Source organism: Apium graveolens, chromosome 5 (assembly GCF_009905375.1).
Source record: "Apium graveolens cultivar Ventura chromosome 5, ASM990537v1, whole genome shotgun sequence".
NCBI classification, from domain to species: domain Eukaryota; kingdom Viridiplantae; phylum Streptophyta; class Magnoliopsida; order Apiales; family Apiaceae; genus Apium; species Apium graveolens.
In genome coordinates this window covers 230,454,474-230,481,863 of record NC_133651.1, presented here as the reverse complement: position 1 = coordinate 230,481,863, position 27,390 = coordinate 230,454,474, and the positions used below count along the sequence as shown (strand labels likewise).

The following is a 27,390-nucleotide window of genomic DNA, read 5'->3' as shown; positions in this document are numbered from 1 at the left end:
AGCAAATTTTGATAATGCATCTGCCTTAGCATTTTCTTCCCTTGGAATGTGCTCAACATTGCATTCATCGAATTGGGTCATCACAACCCTTACTAGGCAGACATACTTAGCCATCGTATCATCCCTTGCCTCAAACTCTCCCTTTACATGGGATATGACCAGCTTCGAGTCTCCACAGACCTTTAAGTTCTTGACTCTAAGTGTCCCTGCTAAGCCAAGACCAGCTATCAGAGCTTCATATTCTGCCTCATTGTTTGTGGTCGGGAAGTCTAACTTCATAGCATATTCAATCAAGAACCCATCAGGGCTTTGTAAAACTAACCTTGCTCCACTTGAATTTGTTTTTGATTCTCCATCAAAATAGAGAACCCAATATTCCTTCTCCTTATCATCCTTTTCTTTGTCCCCCCTATCAACTTCCTTGTCTTGAGGTATGGTATCTTCCCTCCATCAAAATAGAGAACCCAATATTCCTTCTCGTTATCATCCTTTTCTTTGTCCCCCCTATCAACTTCCTTGTCTTGAGGTATGGTATCTTCCTGCCCCCCGACTTCTTGGTTGGGTATGGTACATTTCACCACGAAGTCGGCCAATGCCTGGGCTTTTATTTTCGTTCGTGGCTTATACTTGATATCAAATTCTCCCAACTCTATTGCCCATTTGATCAGCCTCCCACTAGCCTTGGGACTATGAATAATATTTCTCAAGTGCTGATTTGTTAGTACTTCAATCTTATGAGTCTGAAAGTAGGGACACAACTTTCTTGAAGCCATTAACAAGGCTAAAGCAAACTTCTCAATAGTTGAATAATTCAACTCAGCTCCATGTAGAATTTTGCTGACATAGTATACTGGTTTCTGGATTTTCAGTTTCTCCTTAACCAATACAGCGCTCAAGGCACTCTCTGAAATGGCCAAGTACAAGTATAAAACTTCATTCAAAACTGGTTTGGCTAACAACGGGGCCTGAGCCATATATTTCTTTAATTCCTCGAATGCCTTCTGGCTTTCCTGACTCCATACAAAATCTTTAACCTTCTTTAAGGACTTGAAGAATGACAAGCACTTGTCCCCAGACTTGGAGATGAATCGTCCCAACGCAACAACCCTTCCTGTGAGCTTTTGAACATCTTTGATAGTTTTTGGTGGCGCCATGTCCAGGATTGCCTTTATTTTATCGGGAGTGGCCTCGATTCCTCTCTTGGAGACCATCAATCCCAAAATCTTTCCAGACCCTACTCCGAAAGCACACTTCGTAGGATTTAATATCATCTTATGGTATCTCAGGGCCTCAAAAGCTTCCCTCAAATGGGTTATACGGTCATTCTTCACTAGACTCTTGACTAACATGTCATCAACATAAACTTCAATGGTCTTGCCAATAAGATCCTTAAAAGTTTTATTTACCAACCTTTGATAGGTGGCTCCTGTATTCTTGAGACCAAATGCCATAACAAGATAACAATAAACACCAAAGTCAGTGATGAATGATACCTTTGGGATATCGTCCTTGTGCATCTTGATCTGATTGTATCCACTAAATCCATCCATGAAGCTCAACATCTCATGTCCAGCAGTGGCATCTATCAAAGTATCTATCCTTGGCAACGGGAAATAGTCCTTAGGGCATGCGTCATTCAGATCAGTGAAGTCCACACACATCCTCCATTTTCCATTGGCCTTCTTCACCATTACAGGGTTTGCTAACCATTCTGGAAATTGTATCTTCTCAATGAAACCAGCCTCTAAGAGCTTCTCTACTTCCTGTTTTATAGCTTCTTGCCTCTCTGGAGCAAAACTTCTTTTCTTTTGCTTCACCGTCTTCCGACTCGGATCCACATTCAGCTTGTGAGTAACCAGTTCCGGGTCAATTCCTGGCATATCAGCTGCTGACCATGCAAACACATCACTATTTTCTTGCAAAAATTTCACCAACTTCCCTCTAAGGGGCTCCTCTAGTGTGGCTCCAACGAAAGTCACTTTCTCAGGATCCTCGGGAGCTAAAGGAATTGAAACCAAGTCTTCTGCTGGCTTCCCTCTTTTCTCATCATTTTCTCGGATATCCAGATCTTCAATAGGCAGAACTTGCCACCCCAACTCCATCTGCCCTCAGAGAGGCTACATAACAACTTCTAGCCATTTTTTGATCTCCTCTCTCTTCTCCAATCCCATTCCGGGTGGGAAACTTCATAACTGAATGGTAGGAAGAAGGGACTGCTTTGAAGGCATGTATCCCTATTTTTCCCCATGATAGCATTGTAAGTTGAACTAGCCTTCACCACCACAAAGTCCAACATCTGTGTTGCTTGCCTTGGTTCCTGTCCTATAGTCGTTGGCAACTTGATCATCCCTTCCACGGGGCACTCCACTCCCGCAAATCCATATATCGGCATATTGGTCGGGGTTAGTTGAGAATCATTATAACCCATCCTTAAAAAGTTGTCATGGAGTAAGATATCCTCTGAAGCACCATTATCCACAAGGACCCTCTTAACCGGGCTGTTTCCTACTATCGCTGTTATGACGAGCGGGTCGTCATGGGGAAATTTCACACCCTTCAGGTCAGAATCATCAAAAGCCATTGTCACTTCTGTCCTGGCCCTCTTCGGGGCTTCCCCAACAATATGCATAACTTCTCTGGTATATGCTTTCCTGGAGTTCTTGGATAATCCAGCAGCAGTTGGTCCTCCAAAAATTGTGTTTATCCCAGGCCCTCGGTGTCGCGGTCCTCCAAAGATTGCATTTATAACCGGTCCCCTAGGCTGGGGATTCCGCCCCTGATCATCTTGGTCCCTCCTATGATCTTCAAAGTTCTTTCTCCCATTGTTATTTCTATCTCTTCCTTCCCCAGTGTACTCGTTCAATCTTCCTTTCCGAATGAAGAATTCTATTTCATCTTTCAGTTGCCTACACTCATCGATGTCATGACCATCATCTTTGTGAAATCTACAATATTTGCTCTTGTCTAGCTTGGCAGGATCTGCCTTCAAGGGTTTAGGCCAACAAATATCTTGATCTTTCTCGATTTCCATCAAGATCTGGCTTCTAGGAGCATTCAGCTTAGCGTATTCAGCAAACTTTTGCCCAGGTCCTCCCTTCTTAGGGGTTGAATTAGGGTTTTGCTCAGTTCTAGGATACTTGTCCTTAGCGATATATTCCATATCAGTTTTTCGCTTCTTGCCTCCAGCGGGCTCGTTGCTCACTACGGTCTTCCTCATGCTCTCTTCCACCTTGATGTACTTCTCAGCCCTATCTTGGAGCTGCAACATGCTTTCAGGGGGCGCTTGGCCAAGGGCATCTTGAAGAACTCATCTCTAGTTCTCTGTTGCAGTGCTATCATGGCTTCCTTGTCATCAAGGTCCGGGACTTTTAAAGCTTCCTTCGTGAAGCGATTCAGGTAGTCTCTCAAGGATTCCTTCGCTCCCTGCACAATGCTCATGGGGGATGCTGAACTTTTCTAATACACTCTCCCGCTGATGAACTGCTTAATAAAAGCCTGACTTAACTCTCTGAAAGACCCAATAGAATTCGGAGGCAAACGACTATACCATCTTTGAGCCATTCTTGACAAGGTTTGAGGAAAGTCCCGACACTTAATAGCGTCGTTCACGGGCTGCAACAACAGTGCATTAGAGAACGTCCTGACATGGTTAGCGGGTTCTCCAGTGCCATCATAAGCTATGATAAGAGGAGGATTTCTCCCCCTTTGAGGTAGTGGAGGTCTGGGGACCTGGTGCACCCTCATGTCATGCTTTAGCTTTTGAATCTCAGCCTCGTGAGCCCTAATTCTCTCCTGCACTTCTTGGGGATTCGTCCCTTGGGTGCTCCTGGGACGCTGGTTACCATAAGGCATCGGTTCTTTGCCAGCACGTCTCCCTCTCGGGGCCACTTCATCATCCGAAGATTCGGAGTCTCTCTCAGTATAAGGACCAGAAAATTCCCGATCCTCCGGGATAGGAGCCATACCTCGTATGTAGGGGGGGGGCGTTTGTCCCCGTGCCTCACTCCATCCAGTATGTCCACTTCCTCCAACCTTGGGGTAAAGAGGCATCCTGTAAGGGGGATTAGTGGTCACAAAAGTTGAATACTCATACCCAACGGGTCTTTGCAACCGAAGTGGTCACAACTACAGGTGTATGTAGCTGTTGAAGTTGGGGATTCGTCCCTTGAGGAGCCGGTGGAATCGTCCCTTGAGGTTGAGGTTCAGTTGCCCCTACCGGGGCTTCTCCTTGGGTGGCGGCATAGGATGAATGCGGAGGTACCTCCACGGTTGACGAAATCGTTTGGGTTGTCCCCGCGGGTGTTCCTCCTTCAAGGGCGCTGCTTGGGCGCTGCTTGTTCTCCGTGTTCTCGCCATGGTGGTTGTAGTTTCCCACAGACGGCGCCAAATGTTATGGATCAAAAACTAAGGTATAATAAGTGATGTATTTATTACTAAGGAACGTAAGCTTCGAGGCTCGATTTGACTGCTCTTGTGTTTCGTGACTCGATCTGCCTTACAAGATGCCTACGTACCTTGCTGTATGTCAAGGATCAAGTCAAAAAACATAGTTCTGATCTGTGGGGTGTGGCCCCTTATATAGATGTTGGGAGTCCTTGAATTGGACTTGGGTTAGGAGACTTGGTGGGCAAGTTTGACAATTAGAATGGATTTTGGAGTCCTAAGAGGTAGGAAACTGATCCTTATCCCACAAGATTCCTTGGAGGCCAATCTACAAGGATTTATTTACCCTTTAGGGCTCATCTTATCAGCTGACTTATCCCTTATTAATTAATTACGAAATTAATTAATATTCAGGGTTTTGGGCCCTCTCACATGGGCCTGGTTGCTGGCCTAATTCTGATATAATTATTGCCATATTAATTACATACTCAGGCCTTATTTTATTCCCTATCAACACTATATTTTTTAATAGTTTTTTTCACATAATATTTTATTCTGCAAATTGCATTATATTTTTTTACTTGGGATTAAAAGTACTAAGTTTTTATATATGTATAAATACTTTTTTTGTCATTTACTCCACATCAAATATATTATATTATAATTTTTATTAGATTAAGTTATGCATTAAAACTCAATTTTAAATATATTTTTCAATATATGTGTTCTGCATGTTAAATATATATTTTATTTAGATTTTAAAGTACTACATTTTATTTATAAAAAAAATCTATACTAAGTTCTACACTATATTTTTTCTAATATATTTTTAATATAATATTTGATTCTTCAAGTTGCATTATATTTTTTATTTAGGTTTAAAAGTATTATATTTTATAATTAAGTACTACATTCTATTTATAAAGTTCTGTAATATGTTTTGCACATTATTCAACTGAAATTACTTTTCTGTCCTCCCCTTCTCACCGTATCTACTCTTCTTTTCCCCTGTTTTCTTCTGCTCCTGCCCCTCCACACGGTTGTGGCTTCCACTGTTTTGCCTCTCCTCTCATCTCTCGTCTCTCCTCTCTTCGTACAGTGACGGTCATGCTCCCGATGATAATCCTGAAATTGACCCTTTGCTCTCTACAGTTTAGGTTACGAGCCAAAAATTCTTGGTACAATCGTGCACCAATACCTAGGCTCCTCTCTACTCACTTCTCATCCGTCGATCTTCCCGTTCGTCTTATACGTGTCGGGCCGAGATGATTTCCATTTGCTTTTCTATCTTGCAAAAATTGAGAGTCAGCCTCCATTTTCTCTTGCTTTTTCTGTTGCATGAGTTTGGGTTTATGCTAATAGTGGTTGTTTAATTGTTTCAGGTCGTGCTGATTAAGGGTTTTATATCAAATTGCCCACCGAACTCGTTAAAATGTATCAAGTAGCTACTCAATCTCCACGGCGACTCATTTAAACTACTAAAATACTAGTATATATCATTTCGTTAAATTTTTAATTTTTTTTAACAGAAGTGCTGTGTTTGCCGTGTATTTCTTTGATTATTATCGTTTATTAGCAAAATTGAGTGCCTCTCTCTAATCTGTATATCTGTTTAATTGGTCCTAAAATAATCGTTATCTTAACGAGTAAAATAAAAGCTGGGTGATCTGCAATTGCAGTATTAATTTGAGTAAAATTCAACAGAGAGATGAAAAGAATATGTCCTTTCAATTAGGACTCTCGTTATTTATATCTCAATTGTATGTGTCTGGCAATTTAACAAAAATATACGACTACAAATTTTTAAAGTTAACATTTTCCGTTAATTTTTTTTAAAAAAACTAACGGAGTGATATATACTGGTATTTTAGTGGTCTAAATGAGTCGTCGTGGAGATTGAGTAGCTACTTGATACATTTTAACGAGTTCGGTGGGCAATTTGATATAAAACCCTGGTGATTAATGAATCGAAATACAGAAGGTTAGAGGTACTCTCATCTACTGTTTCAACGGATTAGTGCTTGATTTATATTTTTACACTCTTAATAGGCATACACAACGTGTTTGATAAAATGCATATGTGAGTTTTAGTAGTTGCTTTAATCGCTTAAGTGATTGATTTTGGGTATAAGTCGATTTATGTTGTTTCATATCAAATTTGCTTGACTTTAGAGATGTTTTCAAAACTACCTCTCATCTACTGTTTCAATAGATTTGTTCTTGATTTATATTTTTACACTCTTAAATTCAATTCGTACCCTTATTTAGCTTTCTTTTTCTTCAGGATCACTCCGTGTCAGTCCTTAAGAAAGTGTTAAAGCAAGCTGATGTAATTAAAAGTACAAGGTCTGAGATTCAGAATTTTGAGTCTACTGAGGTTGAAGCCAATGACTTGCAAGTGGCGGTTTCTCAGTATCTTGGAGTTAGGGATACTGCCAAGGTACTCTAATATATTAAGACAAGCATTCTAATATAGCTGCAAATATTATTAAGTTTAACACACTGCTCTATTGCACATTGTAACAATATGGTACACGCCCTCACTTTTGCAGGCTGAAGATGGCATTGGATTACCAGAGGAGATTCTTGATGATGAAGCAATCTTTGCAAAGGCAACAAAATTATACTTCTTTTTAATTTGATTTGATTTCATCTGGTCCCTTAATTACTTTGCGTTGTTATTGCTCAGCTTCTTGGAGGTTGGTTAAGATTTAAGGAGCTAATGATGCTCTACTATAAAGCCTACTGGAGTTTCAACTCATATGCTTCATCTTTTTAACTCGGTGTATTTCATCAAGTTGGCAGGGATATTCGCAGAAACCACTGTGGTGCAGCCAGAATTTGGCAATTTCTTGCGATGACCGAGAATTCTACTTTCTTGGACAGCTCCCCTACTTAAGTTTAAGTGGGGCTGGGTCTCTTATATATGAGGTAAGGATTTTGTTAAATGTGTGGAAAAATTCCATCACCTATGACTACTATGCGAAATCTGCACAAGAATATATATAGCATTATTTTTGCTTGCTTTTTGATTGGGTCCACCCCATGTTTTCTAGCCTCTTCCCTCCATCCTCTCTTTATATAATACTGCTTAAATCCCGTGCGATGCACGGGTTTCCGTTAATATTTAAAATCTTATTTATCTCATCATATTCTAATTTTTAAAATGTTTTTGTAAATATATAATAATTATAAATTTATAATAAAAATAATAGAATAACTTTTGTAGAATAAGTGTGGTTTAACAATTTAGTAGTTTAGCAGATATATAACACTTTATTTATTTTTTTAATAATAGGATACGTTGTGATCGTAGTTTAGTAGGATAAGTAGACTATATCTAGTATTTTAACAATTTAGTAGTTTAGCGGATATGTAATACTATTTATTTATTTTCTTTAATAACCAAAATTAGGGGATAACCGTTGAACCAAATTATACCCCATTCCGGTTATTTTATTAAATTGAAACGACCTTGACATATTTGAAAATAATTGGTATTTTAGTTGCAAAAATATAAAAAAATGTGTTGTAGTTAAAAACGGTATTTGATTTTTAAAATAAATAGGTACTAAAATTAACATAAATAATCAAGTAAATTTTCAGAGTTTATACTTAAGCAGTGCATGATCCATTGGTTCGATTTCAAATCTTCCAAGTCGCATAAGTGTTTTAGGCCGATTAGGAAGCCATTATGTATAGGTATGTTTGTACATGATTAAGTTTGTATTAAGATTGCCGATATCAATTAGAAGAAGGAGACTTTATATAATTTGACGTGATATAATTTAAACTAAGTAAGGGTAATTAAGTAATTTCAGCAAGTACCAACCGACCGACTGCCCAACTTTTAATGTTTCGTCTATTATAATATAGTATAGATATATTACCAGGTTATGGTAATTCTGAGGAAAATTCCTTAAGAGTCTAGAAAGAAGCTTTCAGGGAAAGGCTTTTTTCCTCAAGATGGGTACATACTGCAGTATTTACCAGTTCCTCCACCGGAAATGCAGCTAGAATAGCTATTCCTGGGGCGCTTAGATCAGGCTGAAAGGTTAAATAGATCCATTGCATTCAATACAATAAACGTTGTGAAGCTTGAGATTTTATAGAGAAGAAGGGTCAGGTACCTTTAGGATTTCTGGTACTATTCTATTTTTATACTATATTTTTGAACATGTCGTTTCCTATCCAGATGGAACCGCTGGACCTAATTTTTTTCTAACAAGTTCAGTACTTTATTGCTGTACGGATACAGTCATAACTTTGAACATTGTCATTGCTTGACAGGTGCAATTTCTTAAATTATAGGAGGAATGTGATATATTTTCACTGCGAGTGCAAGCGACCACCTGATGAATATATGGAGAACAAAATGCAAGAAAAGCAACATGGTTCTAGGACAAGGCTCGAGAAGATTTTTTCTCTATTTTCCGATCACTTTATTAGTTTCCGCATAATATCCCAAGAATCAAGGTATTTCTTTAACTTTCCTTTTTTCTTTTTTGGGAATTTTGGGTTTTACTGATCTCTTAGGAATTCCAGATAGTATATTGTATTTTACTGATCTCTTAGGAATTTCATCAAAATCTGAAGGTGAAACATTTTCCGGAAATGCAGCTAGAATAGCTATTCCTGGGGCGCTTAGATCAGGCTGAAATGTTAAATAAATCCATTGCATTCAATACAATAAACGTTGTGAAGCTTGAGATTTTATAGAGAAGAAGGGTCAGGTACCTTAAGGTTTTCTGTTACTATTCTATTTTTATACTATATTTTTGAACATGCCGTTTCCTTTCCAGATGGAACTGCTGGACCTAATTTTTTTCTAACAAGTTCAGTACTTTATTGCTGTACGAATAAATAGTCATGACTTTGAACATTGCCGTTGCTTGGAAGGTGCGATTTCTTAATTTATAGGAGGAATGTGGTATATTTTCACTGCAAGTGCAAGCGACCACCTAATGAATATATGGAGAACAAAATGCAAGAAAAGCAGCATGGTTCTAGGACAAGGCTCGAGAACATTTTTTCTCTATTTTCCGATCACTTTATTAGTTTCTGAAATTATATCCCAAGAATCAAGGTATTTCTTTAACTTTCCTTTTTTCTTTTTTTGGAATTTTGGGTTTTGGTTTGTTTATGATTTGTGTTTGTGAAATGATTGAAATTTGGAGTTTGATGTGTATTTGGATGTATTTTCTTGATTCGTATGTTTTTTGTGGTCATGTTTGTTTCTTGCAACAACTATAATTCTAAGCTTGGAAGTATTAAAGCCAATAGTGTAGAGCCTCTTCATCTGATTGATTTACGCAGTAATTTGAGTGGACCTTTACTAGATTTAGAGGTTCAGTCATTGAAAAAAGGATTTTCAGAAACCAGCAGCATACTTGATCCATTAGTAGATGGAAAATTTGAAATAGGAGTCTGAAAATTTACCCCCTCCCAGTCTCACTCAGCTAACACCCTCACCTACCAATTGATCATCCCAACATTCAGTTGCTTTAATATTTTATATTCGGAAAATATCTCTGACTTTGGCCCTTTGTGCGCACATAATCTATGTTCATCTTCTTCGACGTGTCGCTTCGAGATGATTTCTAATCCATTTATCCCTCCGTGCTATATCACAAATTTTTAGACTCACTATGATACAATTGCTTTGTTTTCGGGATCTAATCCCCATGCTCAAGATGTAAGATTTGTGTAGATTCAGGAATCTCTTTTTTGCAAAAGAGGTATAACAAAGGTATGATTAATTTTGCATCAAAGTTTTGGGATGACTACATATTTGAGGATCTGAAAATTTGAGTTGAAGTTTTATGTATATTTTGCATAGCAACTATTTGACTAAAAGTCTGAGAGAGCTTGCAACTGTATCTTGTGATAGTTAGTACATAGTTTAGAACGGATGAAGTGCTCTCTCCACCAGGTGTTCGATACAATGTGTCAATAGTTTAACAGGCCTTTAGTATCATAAGTATATGAGTTGTTCAGTTTTTTTTATGTAATCTTATAGGTTTTATAGCATTCTAATTGTATAATTTATTCCTTAGAATTGATTCACTGTATTTAAAAAAATTTGGTTGAAAGTTGATACAATTTTCTTTAGTATTTTGATGCCAGGCTTTTAGATTTATAGCATTTTAATTGTATACTTTGTTTTGTAGAATTGATTCACTCTATTTTTGAAAAAAATACAATGTTGAAAGTTGATGTAATTTGATTTTTCTGAATTTTGCAGGAACTTAGTGTCATAGCCGTGTCATTTACAATAGTGACGTCATACTCATAAAACCTACAGTGTGATTTAGGAATGCTAAGAATGTACAAGAAAATATGCACTCTTTGTATTTCATTTGAGTCTCGCCCATTTAATTTGTCGCAAATTTCTATTTCTTTCTTTTTATTTTACAACTTTTTATATTTCATTCTTTATAATTTGATTTTTAACTCATATGATTTTGCCGCTTTTCTACTAATCGCATTAAATTATTAGTACTAACCATTCTAATATCAAAGTTCCATCAAGGTACTATTTTGATGACTGTAATATGTTATACTCCAACTGTTTGATAAAATTCTGAAAGAAATATGAAATAAGTTCTGCGTTAATCTTATTAGTGGTTTGAATGTATATTTATACCGATAAATTCTCTAGATTATGTCTTCGTATAGATTAATTGTATGTATATTTGGATGATTTTGTAATCTGGAATGTGTATCAACTCGAAGGTATGCATGTTTTTATCGGATAGTCGTTCTCAAAGTTCGTATTTGTGATTCTTTTGAGAAATGACTGAGTTAGAAATTTTGTGAATTATATTCAACTGTGTCTTTAATTTATATCTCTGTATAGATAAAATTTATGCAAATTTGGGTTATATAAAGTGTAATTTCCAATGACTCGAAGGTATGCATCTCAAACTTGATTACCATTCTCAAAATTGGTAATTATGTTTCTTGTGAGGGCAAAAAGAGTTAAAAACTTTTGGATTGTATTTTACCGTATTTTGATTATATCTTTGTGAATAAATGTCTACAAATTTAGGTAAGCTTTCTTTATTTTGAGATGGCTTTTGGTTATATTTTATATATGTTATGTTCAGTGAGGAAGATGGATAGATATGTATATATACTTCATTGCTAGATTATCTTGGTGTGTAAATTGTAATGCATGTGAGCGAGCCAAATTTGAATAATCCTAAGATAAGTTGTTTTTTTCTTGCAGATTTAATGTTGACATCATGTGTCACTGGGAGGCTGGAGAATGGTATGTTTACGATGTTGAAAATGACATCTTTCATTGAATCTTTTTCTTCTCCTTCGTCTGGTATCTAAGCTGAATGTTTTCTTTTTAATTATTTCGATAAATATTATCTTCTCACTTATTTCTGCAGGTAGTTGGCTCTATATTGGTTGGCTCGATACTCTTTTGTATTTGTTAATTCATTTGAAGATCGTGGAGGAATAAAGTGGTTCTTAAATTGGGAAAAGATGACCTTCTGTGGTAATTGGGATGCACAATCATCCGATCTTTTCTTCTTATCATGATTCAGATAATTTTTTCAATTTTGTAGCATCTTAAGTTTTGCGCTCCAACCGTTTGATCTTAGGTCTAAAGAACTTGATTTTTTTGTTGTGTTCTTGCAGGACAATGTTGAAAGGCAAGATGAGGATGTGGATCTCATATCTATGTTTGTGTTTCTTCATCTATCTATCAAGAGATAGTTAGTTTTAATACCTGATTTGCATTTCTCTCTTACTTTTCCTTTTTTTTTTAATTTTGTTTTGATATCTGTTATGTAGCAGATCTGAAAGTTTATTACTGTCTACCTTGGAAATGTTCTCAATACTCAACTAATGCTGCTGCTGCGGCGGCGTTCCAGAGTGGTTTTTACTGGCTGAAATGCATGTATGGCAGTCTACAGGGGTCACATACTTGGTGGGTGTTTGAAATATCAATGATCTAACATACAAGTACTGAGTTTGTTTTAACTTTTTTTTTGGTTGCGAAATAAAAGAGTCTCTACTTAATAATCCTGGGCTAATTCTCTCATTTTATAAACTAACCTTTAAACCTTAGCACGAAACTCTAGGACTTAATCTTAAGCTTCACTTTATTGTAGGCAAAGCTGTATTTTCTGTCTTTCTGTGAAGTGTTTGCTCAGCCTCGGACAGATATTCTCTTCTTCAGGTGTGTAATAGGTTGTGTGATTCGGCCAACTCACATGTTATCCTTCCATTCATACATTGGGTTCTGAAGGTTTGCACATTCTATTTAAGTCTGTCTTGATCCGTTAACGGTAAACATTACTTAGAATTCATGTAACAATGTATTAAAGTTCCAGGTTTCTTGAAAATGCATTCATAACAGTTTACTGTTTCAGCACAGTAGAATTAGTGTTCCATGTCCAACAACTCTTCTTTGGTCGCAAAGTAATGCATATGTGTGCTGGGGTTTAGATCATATAACTTAGTGTGGGACTACAGAGAATGTTTAACAGTTTTTATTTACTAAGTTGGTACATGTGTGGTACAGGGTGTACATGTTTGGAAGTTACTAATGCGGCAAATATGAATTAAAATTCTACATTGATAAATGTTACTACATAATTCCTTTAATTTTCCTTCTAAAAAGAAATTCGGAAAGATGTGTAGCATCTACGAGAGGCATCTAATCTATCTATATAATAAATCCTGAATCCAAATCAAGTCTTTTTTACACTCCATACCCTGACACTTGAGACATATTTACAAAATGTGCCACTTGAATACAATACAAATTCTACTACTATGTTACCCTTTTGAGTCATTCTAAAATTTTTACTGTTATGTATAGTCTATACGTATAGGCTGTATGTTCAAATCTACTATTTTCAAAAGAGGTTGACACAGTATCCAAGTTGAAAAAGCAATTTTTACTTTAATGTACCTCCTGTCACTCTGACTTCAATTTCTATTATCCAATTCAAATTTTAAATTTCAAAATTTCATTCTCTTTCATTCAGCTTATAATATATAACTGTTGTGCTTATTTGTTTCTTGATATGCAACTACGCACTTTTGTGATGGTGTTAAAATAATTTGGCTTGGTTGTTTTTACTTTTTACTTATTTCGGCCTTCTAACGTCCTCCTTTTTTGTTTATGTAGGTGAGAATTATGAGTATCTAAAACGGACTAATTGGCTTTTGTTATAGGGAGAATTTCGTATAACAGTGTTGTGGAGATTAATAGGCGGAATAAGGATCAATGACGGTGTTTGAGGGCGAAGGAAGGTTATGTATGGTGGTGCTTGAGCTTGTATGTTGACTCCTTAAGAAAGAATAGGGTTTGTTATTCTCTATCAAGTGTCGACTCATATCTCATACAAGTGCCTACATACCCTATTTGTAGGGATTAAGCCTCACGTAGTTCTTGGAGAACAAGTCACATAGGCTAGGGTTAGGACTCTTCAGCCCGTGCAGCCCAACCCAATGATAGAGTCAGGCTTTCAGCCAATTAGTCACGTAAATCTCAACCGACCTCACACGCTTCCTACAATCTCGCGGCATCTCCACAATCCTTCCCGTGATTGTAGGAATTCCCGTGTCGGCCCCGAAATCTACGAAATCTACGAGGAACTCAGTCATCTATGATTTTCTTTCCATGTCGAACACAAAGTCACCTAATGCGGGCCGGCCTAGCGGCCTCGGCCCGCACCGCCTTCCTTTTTAATCAATAAATACAATATTTTCTTTGATTTCATAAGATATGAGCTTATGGGCCTAGCCTGCGTGTGGGCAACCGAGCCCAGCTCGAGTACTGTCACTTGAGTCCACCTCGCATGTGGATACCTAAGCCCACCTCGCGTAAAGTCATCTGAGCCCACCTCGCATGTGGACACCAGATGGCAAGTGTGAGCCTTCCTTACAAGTGTGAGCCCAGCTCGTATGTCATGAGCCCAGCTCGCATGTCACGAGCCCAGTCCGCATGTGCTGGCCCAAGTCATATTAATCCATGATTCCAGCCTACACATGAGAGTCCAGTTATTCAATGCACCCATGAGGACCTGTTTAGGGCCCATGGCCGAAAGCGGGCATAACAACTACCCCCTAAAATTCCTGGTCGCATCTTGAGGCTGGGAATTTTCTAGGTCTTTCATGGCCTCGCAGGTGCGAGCCCATTTGGCCACACCAAGCCGCCTCGCGTGCCTTTCATCTAGCATGCATTTTTAACGCATGACAGTTGTTGGACAGCTGGCGTGGGGATTTGTGTCCACCTCTAAGATGGTGACACGCATCACTCCCTTTTTCTCTTTCCTATCCCCTATAAATATGTGGGATTGTCATTTCATTTCTAACATTTCCAAGAACATTTGTCGAATTGCTGCTCACTTTGCTCAAGGATCTACCACGGCGAAAATCATCATCTCCACAAGAACCTTCTACCGGCGGCGATATTCTCCCGGCATAGATTCATCAGGATCTTCATACACCTCTCCAACAGGTACTCTTCGATTCTAGCCCATTTACATTCATACTTAGTCTTTCAACTCGAGCACACACCACTTGTTTGATGCGAGCTCACACACACTCGCAACATGCAATGTGAACTCACACATTCTCTTGTAAGTCGATGCGATCACACACAATCACGATATGCGATGCGAGCCCGTCTGCTCGTTTAGATAATTAGGTGCGATCCCGTGTGAGATGTGAGGACACTTAGGTGCGACCCCATACTTGTTTTTTTTTAGGGCCACACACTAACTTTCACCATCTTTTACAGATGTCGAGTGCGTCTTCAGCCCGCTCTTACGGATCATCTCGCTCCTCCTCGAGCCCGGCTCATTCCTCTGCCAGTTCGGTTCGCTCTTCAGCTACTCCTTCTCCATTAAACCAATACCCTCCTGAGCAGCGAGGCTCAAAGGACTTCCAACGCGAGCTGACTTTTCTTTCTGGCCGTCTCAGCCAACCCATTTCCCTGGGTTCTGGTATCACCCCCCAAGGGGCCCTAAATATTGCCAGAGTCGAGAATTCGATGCGAGCAGGAGGCTCCGGCTCGCTCAATATTCACCTCGACCCGAACTCTGAGGATTACACCAGGGAGAAGAACATCTATGATTGGAGAAACAGGCCTGTTGATCTTTCCAACATACCAGCTTCCCTCAGAGTGGAAGAGCTGCTAAACCACGAGCCCGCTCCTTTGGACAAAGAACGGGCTGAGGAGATTTTAAGGGAAATGGTTGAAGAGAGAGCGGCCCGCCTGAGGCAAGCTGCAGCTAACAACCTCGACCCCATTCATTTTGACTCAGAATCCATTGACAACGATCTGGGGAGTGCATACTACGACACCAAGAAGAAAGGAAAAGAGCCCGTAGCTGCTGAATATCTCATCTTGGGGCTCGAGGGTGAAGAGGACGGCTCGCATTGGTCCTATGATTCTCCTCAGAGCGAGGAGGTGGCAGAGGATTTGTAACTATAACTACGTCCCCGCGGCTTCTCCTGAACCCTACGTGCCTCCTGCCTAGCCCGAGCTCGAGGGTGAAATAATCATCAAAAAGCAGATCCTTCCGATGGGGAGGAGAGCTCGTCTGCGACCGAGGAGGTTAAGGTGCTCGCTTGCCGCGACCTGCCCACCTCGCTGACTCAGAAATATCTGGCCGAGCACATTGAGCAGTTCCAGCTCGAGGGCCATGTTGTCTTGCCCCTGCCTCACATGAGGTGCTACAGATTTAACCATCCGGAGAATGGAGGCAGGGTGCCTCGCATGGTTTTGTCTACCTTCCTTCTGAGGCTGGGAATCTCCTCTCCTCTTCATCCTTTCATCAAGGATGTCCGCGAGTACTACCAGCTCGCGCCTTTGCAGATCAACCCGAATGGATACTGGGCCGCCCTCGCATTATACATCATGTACAGCAAATGTGGGTTTCCTCCTCTCACAGCGAGGCAACTCAGCTACTTTCTTAATCTAAAGCATTCCCCCAATGACTTCAGATATTTCTATTTTTCTGTCTGGCCGTGCTTCAACAAAAAGAACCTCATCCACAAAGGGCCGAGCAACTCAGGGAAGTGGAAGAGCCCTTCTTTCTATATCCACGAGGTGCCTCGAGTCCAGACTCATTTTTATTACAATCCATGTAAGTCTTTCCTGGCCGCTCTCGTCTTTTCTACCATAATTCTTTCCTTTAACAAGAAATGTTTTTATTTTTCTCATCTCCAGCCACCCCGCCTCGCACTGTCCTTGTGGGACAAGAAAAAATAAATGCGGACAACCTTCTAGATCTTCCGAAGGCGGACAGGGATATTCGAAAACTCATAACGACCTCGAACCTGATCGCGTGTGGGTTTCTGAAGGGGTGAGGCTGACTCCTCAAAAGAAGAAACCTAAGAAGAGAGCCAGAAAGGGTAAGAATATCGGGCCGCACATGCGACCCTATCTGCTCGCATGTGCGAGCTTGTGTGCTCGCATTTTTACATTTCCCACATGCATCTCACCTTGCATTGCACTTTATTTTTCTGCATTTATCTCCTGCTCGCATTACTTCTTTCCATAATATTTTGTTGTGACTAATACATCACTTTACTGTCTTATTTTCAGGAATGGCCATCTCCCCTATCCCCTTTATGGAAGAGGCAGAACAGGCGGCGGCCTCGGGCCAAGTTCAGCCCGCGGCTGCGACCACAACGGCCCGCTCGCAGGCTAACCCTCCAGCCCGCATGATTACTCTGACCGAGCATCTCAAGGGGTCAGGGCCTTCTCCTCGGCTGAAACGGCATAGAAGCCACAAGGATGGAAAGACTAGCGAGCCCGACCCAAAAAAGGCTGTTCCATCTAATGCCCCTCTCCCCACTTCTTCCTCTGTTAGCACAGCCGCGACCACATTCGGCCGGCTCGCTCAAGATCTCATCAGCGACCAGGATGTAAAGGATTGGTCCTCCTCCGCTCTCGAGGCTAACAAGAAAGCACTGTCCCGAGCCGCAACCGCAGTATACTATCGTCAGCTGTCTAAGGCTCGAGAGATGCGAGCCCTCAGCCAAACCAACCTAAAGCTCGACTCTAAAGTCAAATCTCTTCAGAGCAAGGTTAACGAGCACGGGCAGGCTAAAGTTAATCTGGTGAACAATTACAATCAGAAGATGCTTAACTTGAACGCGGCTCGTGACAAGGCCTTAAAGGAGCAGAAGGAAGCTCACGACCTGGCCACGGAGGCGTGGAAGAAGAAGAAGGATAGCCTCGAGGAGAGGGTGCTCGAGCTGGAGGGGTCAGTTTCTGCCATGAACGAGGGCCATGAGGCCGCCCTCGCTGATGCTAGGAACCTGGGGGCCAGGAACTTCATGAAAATCTTTATCAAGAAGGTTCCTGATTTTGATTGGGCAGAGCTCTGGGTGCGGGCACAGCTAGGCATGCCGAGAAACTGAAGCTGGAGATGGAGCGGGACGCCCAGATTGCCGAGGAGGCCCGGTTCGCAGCTGAGCAGGCCCGAGTCGTGGCTGATGAAGCTCGGGAGAAAGAGGCTGATAACCCTTAGATTTAATTTTATCTTGAAACTAGACTTTTGACTGGGTAGGCGGGCACCCTTCTTGCCTCGCGTTTGTATTTAAAGTATTCTGCCTTGGGGTCTGACTTATTTATCTATTGTCTGTATAAAATCCCAACTTTTTTTGTGCCCGCATTCCTCTTTATTATGCTAGCTAGTTTCCTTATATTTGTGTAATCTTACCATGCCTCTACTGACCAGAAGTTATCATAACCCTGGCCGCGTATGGCGGGCGTTACACCTTCGCAGCGAGCCTAATTAATCAGCTCGCGTCATTTGTTCAATCAAACAAAATTAACAAAAAATGCTAAGTGGAACAGGCTCGCATCATTACTAACTCACAAGTTTTGCACTGGCGAGCCGGGCACATAGACTCGCCACTTGCTCAAGTATCCTCTCCTCGCATAATGCAACCCTGGCCATGCTTGATGGAGGGCTTGGCACCCTAGGTCGTATTTGTGGTCCTGCGAGCCGGGGTATGGGCCGGTGCGAGCCCATACCCTTTTTATTATACCTCTTTTTATCTTCATCTTTTATCTACTTTGTGCTCATATCTTTCTAAGCAGGCCGTGGCCCAGCTCGTTTCCTATACCTGTTTCCAAGCGGGCCGGGGCCCGGCCTGACTTGTAATTTTAACATGTTAATAGAACAACCGTTCTGTCCTCGCATGGGTTCCCAAGGATGGGCTCCCCTGCTGGGTATTTAATCTATTAACAGAAATTAAAATATCAAGTGCACAAAATAGATATCAATCGTTCATTCATAGATAATGGAAAGTGAAAGGAGTACATATTTGTGGTCTCAGAGAGGCACCTATATGGCACTACCCCCGAGACTTGGGAGTATTGTAAGATAGTACTAAGTCTGAAAAGGATAATATTACTGATAATATTTGCGGAGGTGTTTCTCGTTCCAGGCTCTCGGGATCAACTTGTCTTGCATATCATTGAGGTGGTAGGTTCCCTCCCAGAGCACCGACTTTATCTTGTAGGGGCCTTCCCAATTCGCTCCAAAGACTCCGTGGCTCACCACCTTGGTGTTCGGCATGACTCGACGCAGAACTAAATCTCCCACCTTAAAAGTTCGGGCTCTAACCTTACTATTGTAGTGCCTAGCTGTCCTCTGCTGATATGCTGCTATCCTGATCTGAGCATCTTCCCGAGTTTCTTCGATCATGTCCAAATAGAGCCGATGGTTGACCTCATTTGCCTCTGAGTCATAGTTGTCCCTCCGTAAAGATCATGCCCCCACTTCAACGGGCACCATAGCTTCACACCCATATACCAGAGAAAAAGGGGTCTCTCAAGTTGTAGTTCGGGGTGTCGTGTTGTAAGACCATAGGACCTGGGCGAGCTCTTCTGGCTATGTCCCTTTTTTCTCTTCAAGCTTTGCCTTCAAGGTGTGCTTAATGATCTTGTTAACAGCCTCTATCTGCCCGTTACTTTGGGGGTGGCAAACCGCACTAAAACTCTTCTGAATGCTGATCACAAAATTCCCGCATTTCCTTGCTATCGAACTGTTTCTCGTTGTCAGATATCAACTTGTAAGGGAGGCCATAGCGGCATACAATAGCCTTCTGCACAAACTCCCTCCCTGAGCTTTCTTGCCGTGATAGTGGCTAGAGGTTTGGCCTCTGCCCACTTAGTGAAATAATCCACCGCAACCACCGCAAATTTGACACCTCCCTTGGCCTTCGGGAGTTTTCCAATTAGATTAATTCCCCACATAGCAAAGGGTCATGGGCTCATGAGGGATGTGAGGGGAGCCACGAGGCTGTTATAATAATTGGCATATCGCTGACACTTATCACAGACTCGGGAGAATTCAAAGGCATATTTTTTCATAGTTGGCCAATAGTAACCTTGACGGAGTATTTTCTGAGCTAGAGAGCTACCCCCAAGTGATTGCCACAAATGCCCTCGTGTACTTCCCTTAGGATATAATTGCACTCCTCCCCATCTATGCACTTGAGAAGGGGCACACTGAATCCTCTTCTGTATGGGACCCCATCGTATATCACATAGCGGGCTGCTTTGTATCTTATCCTCCTTGCCTCATTCTTTTCGTCCAGAAATGAATCTTCTTTTATGTAGACTAGGATAGGTGTCATCCATGTGGGGCCGAGGTTATCACTGAGGCTGCCCACCTCGTGCTCGGACACACTAGGCTGCCTCTGTATATCAAGGGGCACGACCCCTAGCAGGGTGGCCTCGCGACGCGAGCCGAGTTTAGCTAGCTCGTCTGCGCCTTCATTCTGCCCGCGCGGGATTAGTTCGAGCCTCACCTCGTTGAACCTTGCGATTATCCTCTGCGCACACTTCAGGTAAAGCTCAATTCTCGGTCCTTTAGTTCTCGGTCCCTTAGCTTGATACCCCCCATTTATCTGATAGATCACAATCATGGAGTCACTAAACACATTCAAATTCTCCACCTTCATTTCCAAAGCTAGCTTGTGACCGTTGATCAGGGCCTCATACTCATCATCATTGTTGGTTGCATGAAAGGCCAGATGAGTCACACGTCTGATCTTGTGCGCCTCCGGACTGATTAACTCAATTCCAGCTCCAGCACCATCACCATTAGAGGCTCCGTCCACAAATAAGCTCCACCATGGGGCGCTATTTTGGCTCTCCAGCCCGACTTCTTCTGTGCTAGGTATGACAACAAGGGCTCCCGGATCCACTTTTTGGTGTGGAGGAAATTCAAGCACAAAATCGGCCAGGGCTTGGCCTTTGATTGCGGTCCTTGACTTATAATTCACCTCGAATTGGCCGAGCTTATAAGTCAGAGACGACCAAGTATAGGACCAGAGTCTCACCTGCCCTTGGGTTGGACAACATTGGAGGGCTGCTGAGATGCTTCTTTATGTTCTGAAAGGCTTCCTCACATTCTTCTGTCCATTCAAAATTCCTCCCCACTCCTTTAATTGCTTTGAAGAACTCCTGACATTTATCGGAGGACTTTGAGACGAAGCGGTTTAAGGCTGCCACTCGCCCCGTTAAGCTTTGGACGTCCTTCACCCGTCGGGGGGATCTCATCTCGAGTAGGGCTTGTATCTTGGCAGGGTTGGCCTCAATGCCCCTATGGTTAACAATAAATCCCAAAAGTGTCCCTGACTCGATCCCGAACACGCATTTCTGTGGGTGAGCTTCATCCTGTACTCTCTTAGGATCTGGAACATATCCGATAGGTGACGAACATGATCCTTTGCTTCCTTTGACTTCACAAGAATGTCATCTACATAGGCTTCCATGGTCTTCCCCAACTGATCTTTGAACATTTTGTTCACCAGCCTTTGATACGTTGCCCCAGCGTTAAGGAGCCCGAAGGGCATCCCGATGTAACAGTAGAGGGCCCGATCAGTAATAAAGGAGGTGTGCTCCTGATCTGGCCCATACATGGGGATTTGGTTATATCCCGAATAAGCATCTATAAAGCTAAGTAGCGCGTGCCCAGTCATGGAATCAACCAGCTGGTCGATTCGGGGTAGAGGATAACTATCCTTCAGACAAGCTTTATTTAGGTCGGTGAAGTCCACACATGTCCTCCATTTGCCATTCGGTTTCTTGACAAGCACGGGGTTGGCCAACCACATGGGGTAGAAGGCTTCCCTTACAAGCCCTGCCTCCATTAGTCTATCCACCTCTTCTCTGAGGGCCTCTGCCCATTCTCCACTAATCGTCTGCCTCTTCTGTCTGACCCCCTTATTTTTCGGGTCCAAGTTGAGCCGGTGGCACATGACATTCGAGTCGATCCCTATCATATCAGAGTGTGACCATGCAAAGACATCCAAATTTCACCTCAGGAAGCGGGCTAGATCCTCCCTCAAGTCAGGACTTAAGTTAGAGCCTATTCTGAGTACCTTGGAGGGATCATTTGGGTCTACCAATATTGGGATTGTGTCCTCTGCGGCCCCTGCTCTCTCAATCATTGGAGGCATTCTTGGGTCTAAGTCTGCTCGAGCCTCACTAGATTCTCCCACTTCCTTGATTGTCAAACCCTCCGTACCCTCGAGCTCGGGCTGGTGAGCTCGGGCCGGATTTATCAAGCGTTCAGAGGTCGTAGTGACAGTGCGAGTGATTCCATTGGGAAGATCCATAGTTGTCGTCATTTCTTCGCGTGCCCATTTCCCTTTCCTGAGTTTTGCAGCGATTTGTTCCAGACTCTCTTCTTCATCACTCGCCTCCTCCACAATCCCCTCTTGTATCAATATGATGTGCTGAGAGGCTTCCATCAGCAAGGCCCCTGAGCGCGGTTCCACCTGAATCCCCATGCGCTCGAAATAGTTCTCGGGCAACTCCTCGATTGAAATCAGGTTACAAGTCTCGTGTCCCTCAGGACGTATTCACTTTTTGCCCTCTGCCTCTTCCATTGGGACATCGCATTCACCCGGTTCAACCTTCTCCCGGTTCAACCTTCTCCCTTGAGGCATTTCCTGACTCGGCCGCCCTGAGTGCCTGGTTGTAGCAGACCCTTGATTCATATTGACAACTCTTCAAGAAACCGACCCCCGTGGGGGTTGGGAATTTTACCGTCATGTGGTGGATTGAGGTCACCATCCTCATTCCCCTCATAAGGGGTCTGCCCACTATAACGTTGTAGGCACAAGGCTGATCTACTATTGTAAACATAGCGATCTGGGTGGCCACATAAGGCTCTTCTCCTATGGTCATCGGGAGCCGAATTGTCCCTTTCACCCCGATTGAGTTTCCCGTGAACCCGTACAGGTGTCCCCCTGTTGAGGTTAACTCTCTATCCAACAATCCTAGCTTCTTGTAGGCATCATAAGTTAAAACGTCAGCTGAGCTCCCGGTATCCACAATTGCCAGGTGAACATTTACCGTCCCAATCTTCATTTTTATGACCTGGGCATCTGTATGAGGGTAATGTACCCATTTGGCATCGTTCTTCCTAAATACGATGTCATCAGCCTCTCTTTCAAAGAGCTCCGGCGGTCTCTGGCTCAAATGATTGACGTTGGTGAGGGGCTTATCCTTGGCTTCCCGGACATATTCCCGGGCATACCTGTCCATCACCTTCCGGCTGTCTCCACCAATATGAGACCCGCCTAGAATCATATGAATGCTTCCGGCCCGAGGTACCCTTTCTTTATCTTCTGGGGGTGGAAGAGGGACGGTATGATAATCAGTCCTGTGCCTTCGAACCTCCTTGACGACCCATTCTGTCAGCTTCCCTTATCTTATTAGCGTCTCGATTTCATCATTTAATTGTCTGCAATCAGCTGTATCGTGTCCCGTGGCCTCATGGTATGCGCAATACTTCGAAATATCCTTCTTGTTATAGTCTGTGAGGGGGTTGCCTTTCTGAATACTCCCTTCCCAACATAGGTAGCATATATGTGGTCAATAGAGGCTACCAGAGGGGTGTGTGTCTGCCATTTGCTTGTATAAGGTCTCCCCGAATCTTTGTTTATCTATTTACCTCGGGCAGACTTTTTGGGGCTTGAGCTACGCCGATACGTCTTTCTCCTCTCATCAGGGCTCGAAGACCGGTCTCTTTTATCTCGATAATTCTCGCTGATTTTAAGCTCTCTCATCGACTTCTGTACCCTCTTAAAGGGTTCCGCTTGCTCATAGAATTCGGCCAAGGTTCTCGGCTCACTCGCTTGGAGGCTCTTCCAGAATTTTGACCCTTCTTTCAACCCTGCAATCAAGAAATTCTTGTTAGTCTCCTCACTGGCTCCCCTCACCTTGGGGACTTCGGCGTTGAACCGACAAAAGTATTCCGCCAGGGGCTCCCTCTCCCTTTGCTTGATGTTGGCTAACGTGGCCACTGGAGGTGAGTAATGGAGGGTGGACTGAAATTGTCTGACGAACAAGTTCTCCAATTGCCGCCACGTCCTTATGCTAGCTGGTCCCAACTTGGAGAACCATTGTTGGGTACTACCTCTGAGTGATGCCGCGAAGAGTCTGCAGCGGGTCATCTCCGGCACCTGATAGACTTCCATCTAAGTGTTAAATTGTATAAGGTATTCCGCTGGGTCGGCTTCGCAGTTGAATAGAAGGTCGGGGTTGTGCCTAAATACTCGAGGTAGGGGGATGATCGGATAGCAGCCGTAAACGGAGAGGGGGCAGTTGAGGTCAGGGGCCCTCTCTTCTCTCGCTCCATCTCATCTAAGATCCTCCTCAGATCCCTTACTCTAACAACTTCTCCTTCTCTGTCACCACCCGCGTTACTCGAATGGTGTGAGCCCTGAGGTCGCTCGCGGCGTCCCCACTCCTCCGGCTCGCACTTGCGACTCCTCTTCACGATTGTCTCTACGCATACGTCGCTCCTCCCTCCTGGGTGAGGTGTGTTGACGTCTTCCCGGAGGGGTCGCTGCCCGCTCTCTCTTCGAGCCTCTCTGGTCCACGGGCTCTTTCTCTTATATCTCCTTCTTACAATTCTCTAATTTAAGCCTGAGGTCATGTTCACTTAGCTTTTTACCACACGGTCTAGCACGCTAGTCGACCTTGCCTCAGACCAAGCTGGCTTCTGCCCCAATCCCTTAGAGATCTGGCTGCCCCGCTCATCATGACCTTGGGGTATGTCTTTCTCTCCATGCGATGTCTCTTTCTTCTGCTTAGTCTTTGTCGCTGCGTCATCAAAATCGTGGATCAGCTTTTTCTGAGGACCTTTGCCCTTCCAGTTACGCTGAGAGACCTTGAGACGCCAAGCGTAAGCGGCGTTCTGGACCGAGCTTCTCTCTACCCTTGACATCCGGGCGTTGATCTGATTCATTTGATCGGCTAGCCCTTCGAGATACGTCATAACCGCCTGCCCATCCACGGTTGCGATTGGTGGAGGTGGCGCCTGGTTCTTTGGGGGCGTATACTCGACCTCGTTCTGGTCCTTCTTGCCCCCGCTTCCTGGTGTCGCCGCTTGTTTGCCTTCTTTGGTCATCTCTTCTCCCTAAGATGAAATACCCCTCCTTCTAGCTCCTATTGTTATAGGGAGAATTTCGTATAACAGTGTTGTGGAGGTTAATAGGCGGAACAAGGATCAAGGACGGTGTTTGAGGGCGAAGGAAGGTTATGTATGGTGGTGGTTGAGCTTGTATGTTGACTCCCTAAGAAAGAATAGGGTTTGTTATTCTCTATCAAGTGTCGACTCATATCTCATACAAGTGCCAAAGTACCCTATTTATAGGGATCAAGCCTCACGTAGTTCTTGGGGAACAAGTCACATAGGTTAGGGTTAGGACTCTTCAGCCCGTGCAGCCCAAGCCCATGATAGAGTCAGGTCTTCAGCCAATTAGTCACGTAAATCTCAACCGACCTCACACGCTTCCTACAATCTCGCGACATCTCCACAATCCTTCCCGTGATTGTAGGAATTCCCGTGTCGGCCCCGAAATCTACGAGCAACTCAGTTATCTATGATTTTCTTTCCATGTCGAACACAAAGTCACCTAGTGCGGGCCGGTTGGCCCGCACCGCCTTCCTTTTTAATCAATAAATACAATATTATCTTTGATTTCATAAGATGTGGGCTTATGGGCCCAGCCCGCGTGTGGGCAACCAAGCCCAGCTCGAGTACTGTCACTTGAGCCCACCTCGCATGTGGACACCTAAGCCCACCTCGCGTAAGGACACCGGATGGCAAGTGTGAGCATTCCCTACAAGTGTGAGCCCAGCTCGCATGTCACGAGCCCAGCCAGCATGTGCTGGCCCAAGTCATATTAATCCATGATTCTAGCTCACACATGAGAGTCCAGTTATTCAATGCACCCATGGGGACCTGTTTAGGGCCCATGGGCGAAAGCGGGCATAACAGCTTTCTTCAAGCTTCTTTTAACTCAGATCTTGGTGATTTATGGATAAGCACCTGTATTTTAACAAGACTCTGCAATCCGAGAGTGAGGGAGAGAGGCCTCACAACGCACCCAACACCTTTTATTTTATCTCATCTTCTCCCAAGGTATGATGAGTTTACTTATATATTTTAGATCTCCGCGTGTATATCATGAGTTTTTAATAGCTCTATATTATTGTGTGACCATGTATATGAATTTATTTTTATCTTATCAATAAATTGAAGATCTTTTTATGTATTGAAAAGCTTTTTAGATATGCAGGTGTGTCTTGTGAAGTTATGTATTAATATAGTTCCATGTGTAAGTATGTATGTTTTCTGGGTTACATAATAAGTTAATTCAGTTTCGTTTTGTTTGTAATTAAAATTATTCATGTGATGGAGTTTATGATAGGTATATACTAATTAAGATTTTTTAGTTTTGTAGCCTATAGCTATGAATAATTAGGATTATTTATGTGTAATATTTATTCTAACTAAGATTTTGTATTGTCTATTCATGTTATATCTCAACTCACTTAATAGGAACTTGCGATAAATGATTTGATTAAGTATTAAATCTTGCGAAAGTTGTCAACTATTTTCTAAATTTCTAAAATCTATACACATTAGCTTCATGATAAAAAGACTATAAATATAAAAATGGTACAATGATCTCTTTATGTTCTGTTTGTGATTACATGTATTGCCTTTTCATCTAGAATTGAAATTTAGACTTCTTTTCAGCTACATTTGGAAAAGTTGGTGTAAGGGATCTTGCTCCAGCTTAAGATGGTAAACTCAAAATAAAGGATGCTACTGGATTGTTAATTATGCAGGTCTCTCTCTCAAACCCACACAATTTCATGAATTATGTTGAAGTTTATTTATAATCAGAATAGGTGTATAAGACTGAATCGCAGATAATATTTGTAATACTTCAAAATAATTAATTATTACTGTTATTATTTCAAATAATTTGTCTATGTTTCATTGATTGTGAATGCAACATTTGGCAGATGAAATCAGTAAGTGTGGTTTGCTAGAATTCACAATATATAAGTACAATTCTTATTTAGTTTGCAAATACTGACTTATATTTTTCTGTTCGGAACTGAAACATAAAGTTATATCAGGCCTCATATGCTTGAGTTGATAGACTCAGCAAATGTTATCATTTCGAATCCGACCTTTCTTAATTCACCTTTTTGAAACATCACCATGTATATTGCAGGTAATTGTAATGTTTAACTATTTCGTACGCTCAGGTCATCAGTCTGTTCTGAACTGAGGTATTCTGTGTGTTAGGTAAATATTATTACAGAATACTCATGTTCATCATTAACTTATGTTAATTACGTTGCCTGATTCTCTTTGATTTTCAAAAGTAATTGATAGTGGTCTGGCTATTCATCCGAGCGTTATAATGATGGTTGCTTATCTAACTCCCTGCTAGTAATGGTCATCAGGTCACTTCGGGGTCGGGGAGTGCTATACCCGCCCCCGATCCCCGAACCCAAAATCGATCCCCAAACCCGCCCCGATCCCCGAACAGGGATTATTTTACTCCCCGTTCCCCACCCCAAACGGGGAACGGAGATCCCCGCGGGGATTTGGGGAATTTTTTTTATTTTTTCGTTTAATAAAAATTAAATTTTAAATAATATTTTTCAATAAAAATTCACATAGT

The 27,390-nt window shown here is 42.2% G+C and overlaps 2 protein-coding genes across 14 annotated transcripts; one reads left to right on the top strand and one right to left on the bottom strand.

Annotated features, from left to right (window-relative positions):
- Nucleotides 1-5,355: 5,355 nt before the first annotated feature.
- LOC141724922 (uncharacterized) lies at nt 5,356-25,788 on the top strand. 13 transcript variants are annotated; one of them, XM_074527227.1, is made up of 15 exons: nt 5,356-5,687; nt 5,766-6,371; nt 6,668-6,823; nt 6,936-7,082; nt 7,182-7,314; nt 8,329-8,509; nt 8,674-8,859; nt 8,980-9,116; nt 9,283-9,469; nt 11,615-11,656; nt 11,784-11,893; nt 12,037-12,113; nt 12,193-12,328; nt 12,513-12,580; nt 16,967-25,788. In XM_074527227.1, the coding sequence occupies exons 12-15, from the start codon at nt 12,041-12,043 to the stop codon at nt 17,785-17,787; spliced, it is 1,098 nt and encodes a 365-aa protein (XP_074383328.1). In that variant the 5' UTR covers nt 5,356-5,687; nt 5,766-6,371; nt 6,668-6,823; nt 6,936-7,082; nt 7,182-7,314; nt 8,329-8,509; nt 8,674-8,859; nt 8,980-9,116; nt 9,283-9,469; nt 11,615-11,656; nt 11,784-11,893; nt 12,037-12,040; the 3' UTR covers nt 17,788-25,788. The 13 variants fall into 13 exon arrangements, with proteins under 13 accessions (XP_074383328.1, XP_074383329.1, XP_074383332.1 ...); XM_074527228.1 differs by having other exon boundaries at nt 8,277-8,509; XM_074527231.1 differs by lacking the exon at nt 8,329-8,509 and having other exon boundaries at nt 9,004-9,116; nt 9,186-9,469.
- LOC141660778 (uncharacterized) lies at nt 22,301-23,874 on the bottom strand. The gene is made up of 2 exons (XM_074467764.1): nt 23,349-23,874; nt 22,301-23,088 (listed from the first exon to the last, which is right to left on the bottom strand). The coding sequence occupies exons 1-2, from the start codon at nt 23,872-23,874 to the stop codon at nt 22,301-22,303; spliced, it is 1,314 nt and encodes a 437-aa protein (XP_074323865.1).
- Nucleotides 25,789-27,390: the final 1,602 nt, after the last annotated feature.

Bases quoted from the DNA above. Each gene is read 5' to 3' on its own strand.
- LOC141724922 (XM_074527231.1), top strand. From the start codon at position 12,041: ATGTTGAAAGGCAAGATGAGGATGTGGATCTCATATCTATGTTTGTGT. The intron at 12,114-12,192 runs GTTAGTTTTAAT...TCTGTTATGTAG, and splicing joins CATCTATCTATCAAGAGATA to CAGATCTGAAAGTTTATTAC. The intron at 12,581-16,966 runs GTGTGTAATAGG...TCTTATTTTCAG, and splicing joins ACAGATATTCTCTTCTTCAG to GAATGGCCATCTCCCCTATC.
- LOC141660778 (XM_074467764.1), bottom strand. From the start codon at position 23,874: ATGGAAGTCTATCAGGTGCCGGAGATGACCCGCTGCAGACTCTTCGCG. The intron at 23,089-23,348 runs GTAAATAGATAA...GGAAGCTGACAG, and splicing joins CCCCAAAAAGTCTGCCCGAG to AATGGGTCGTCAAGGAGGTT.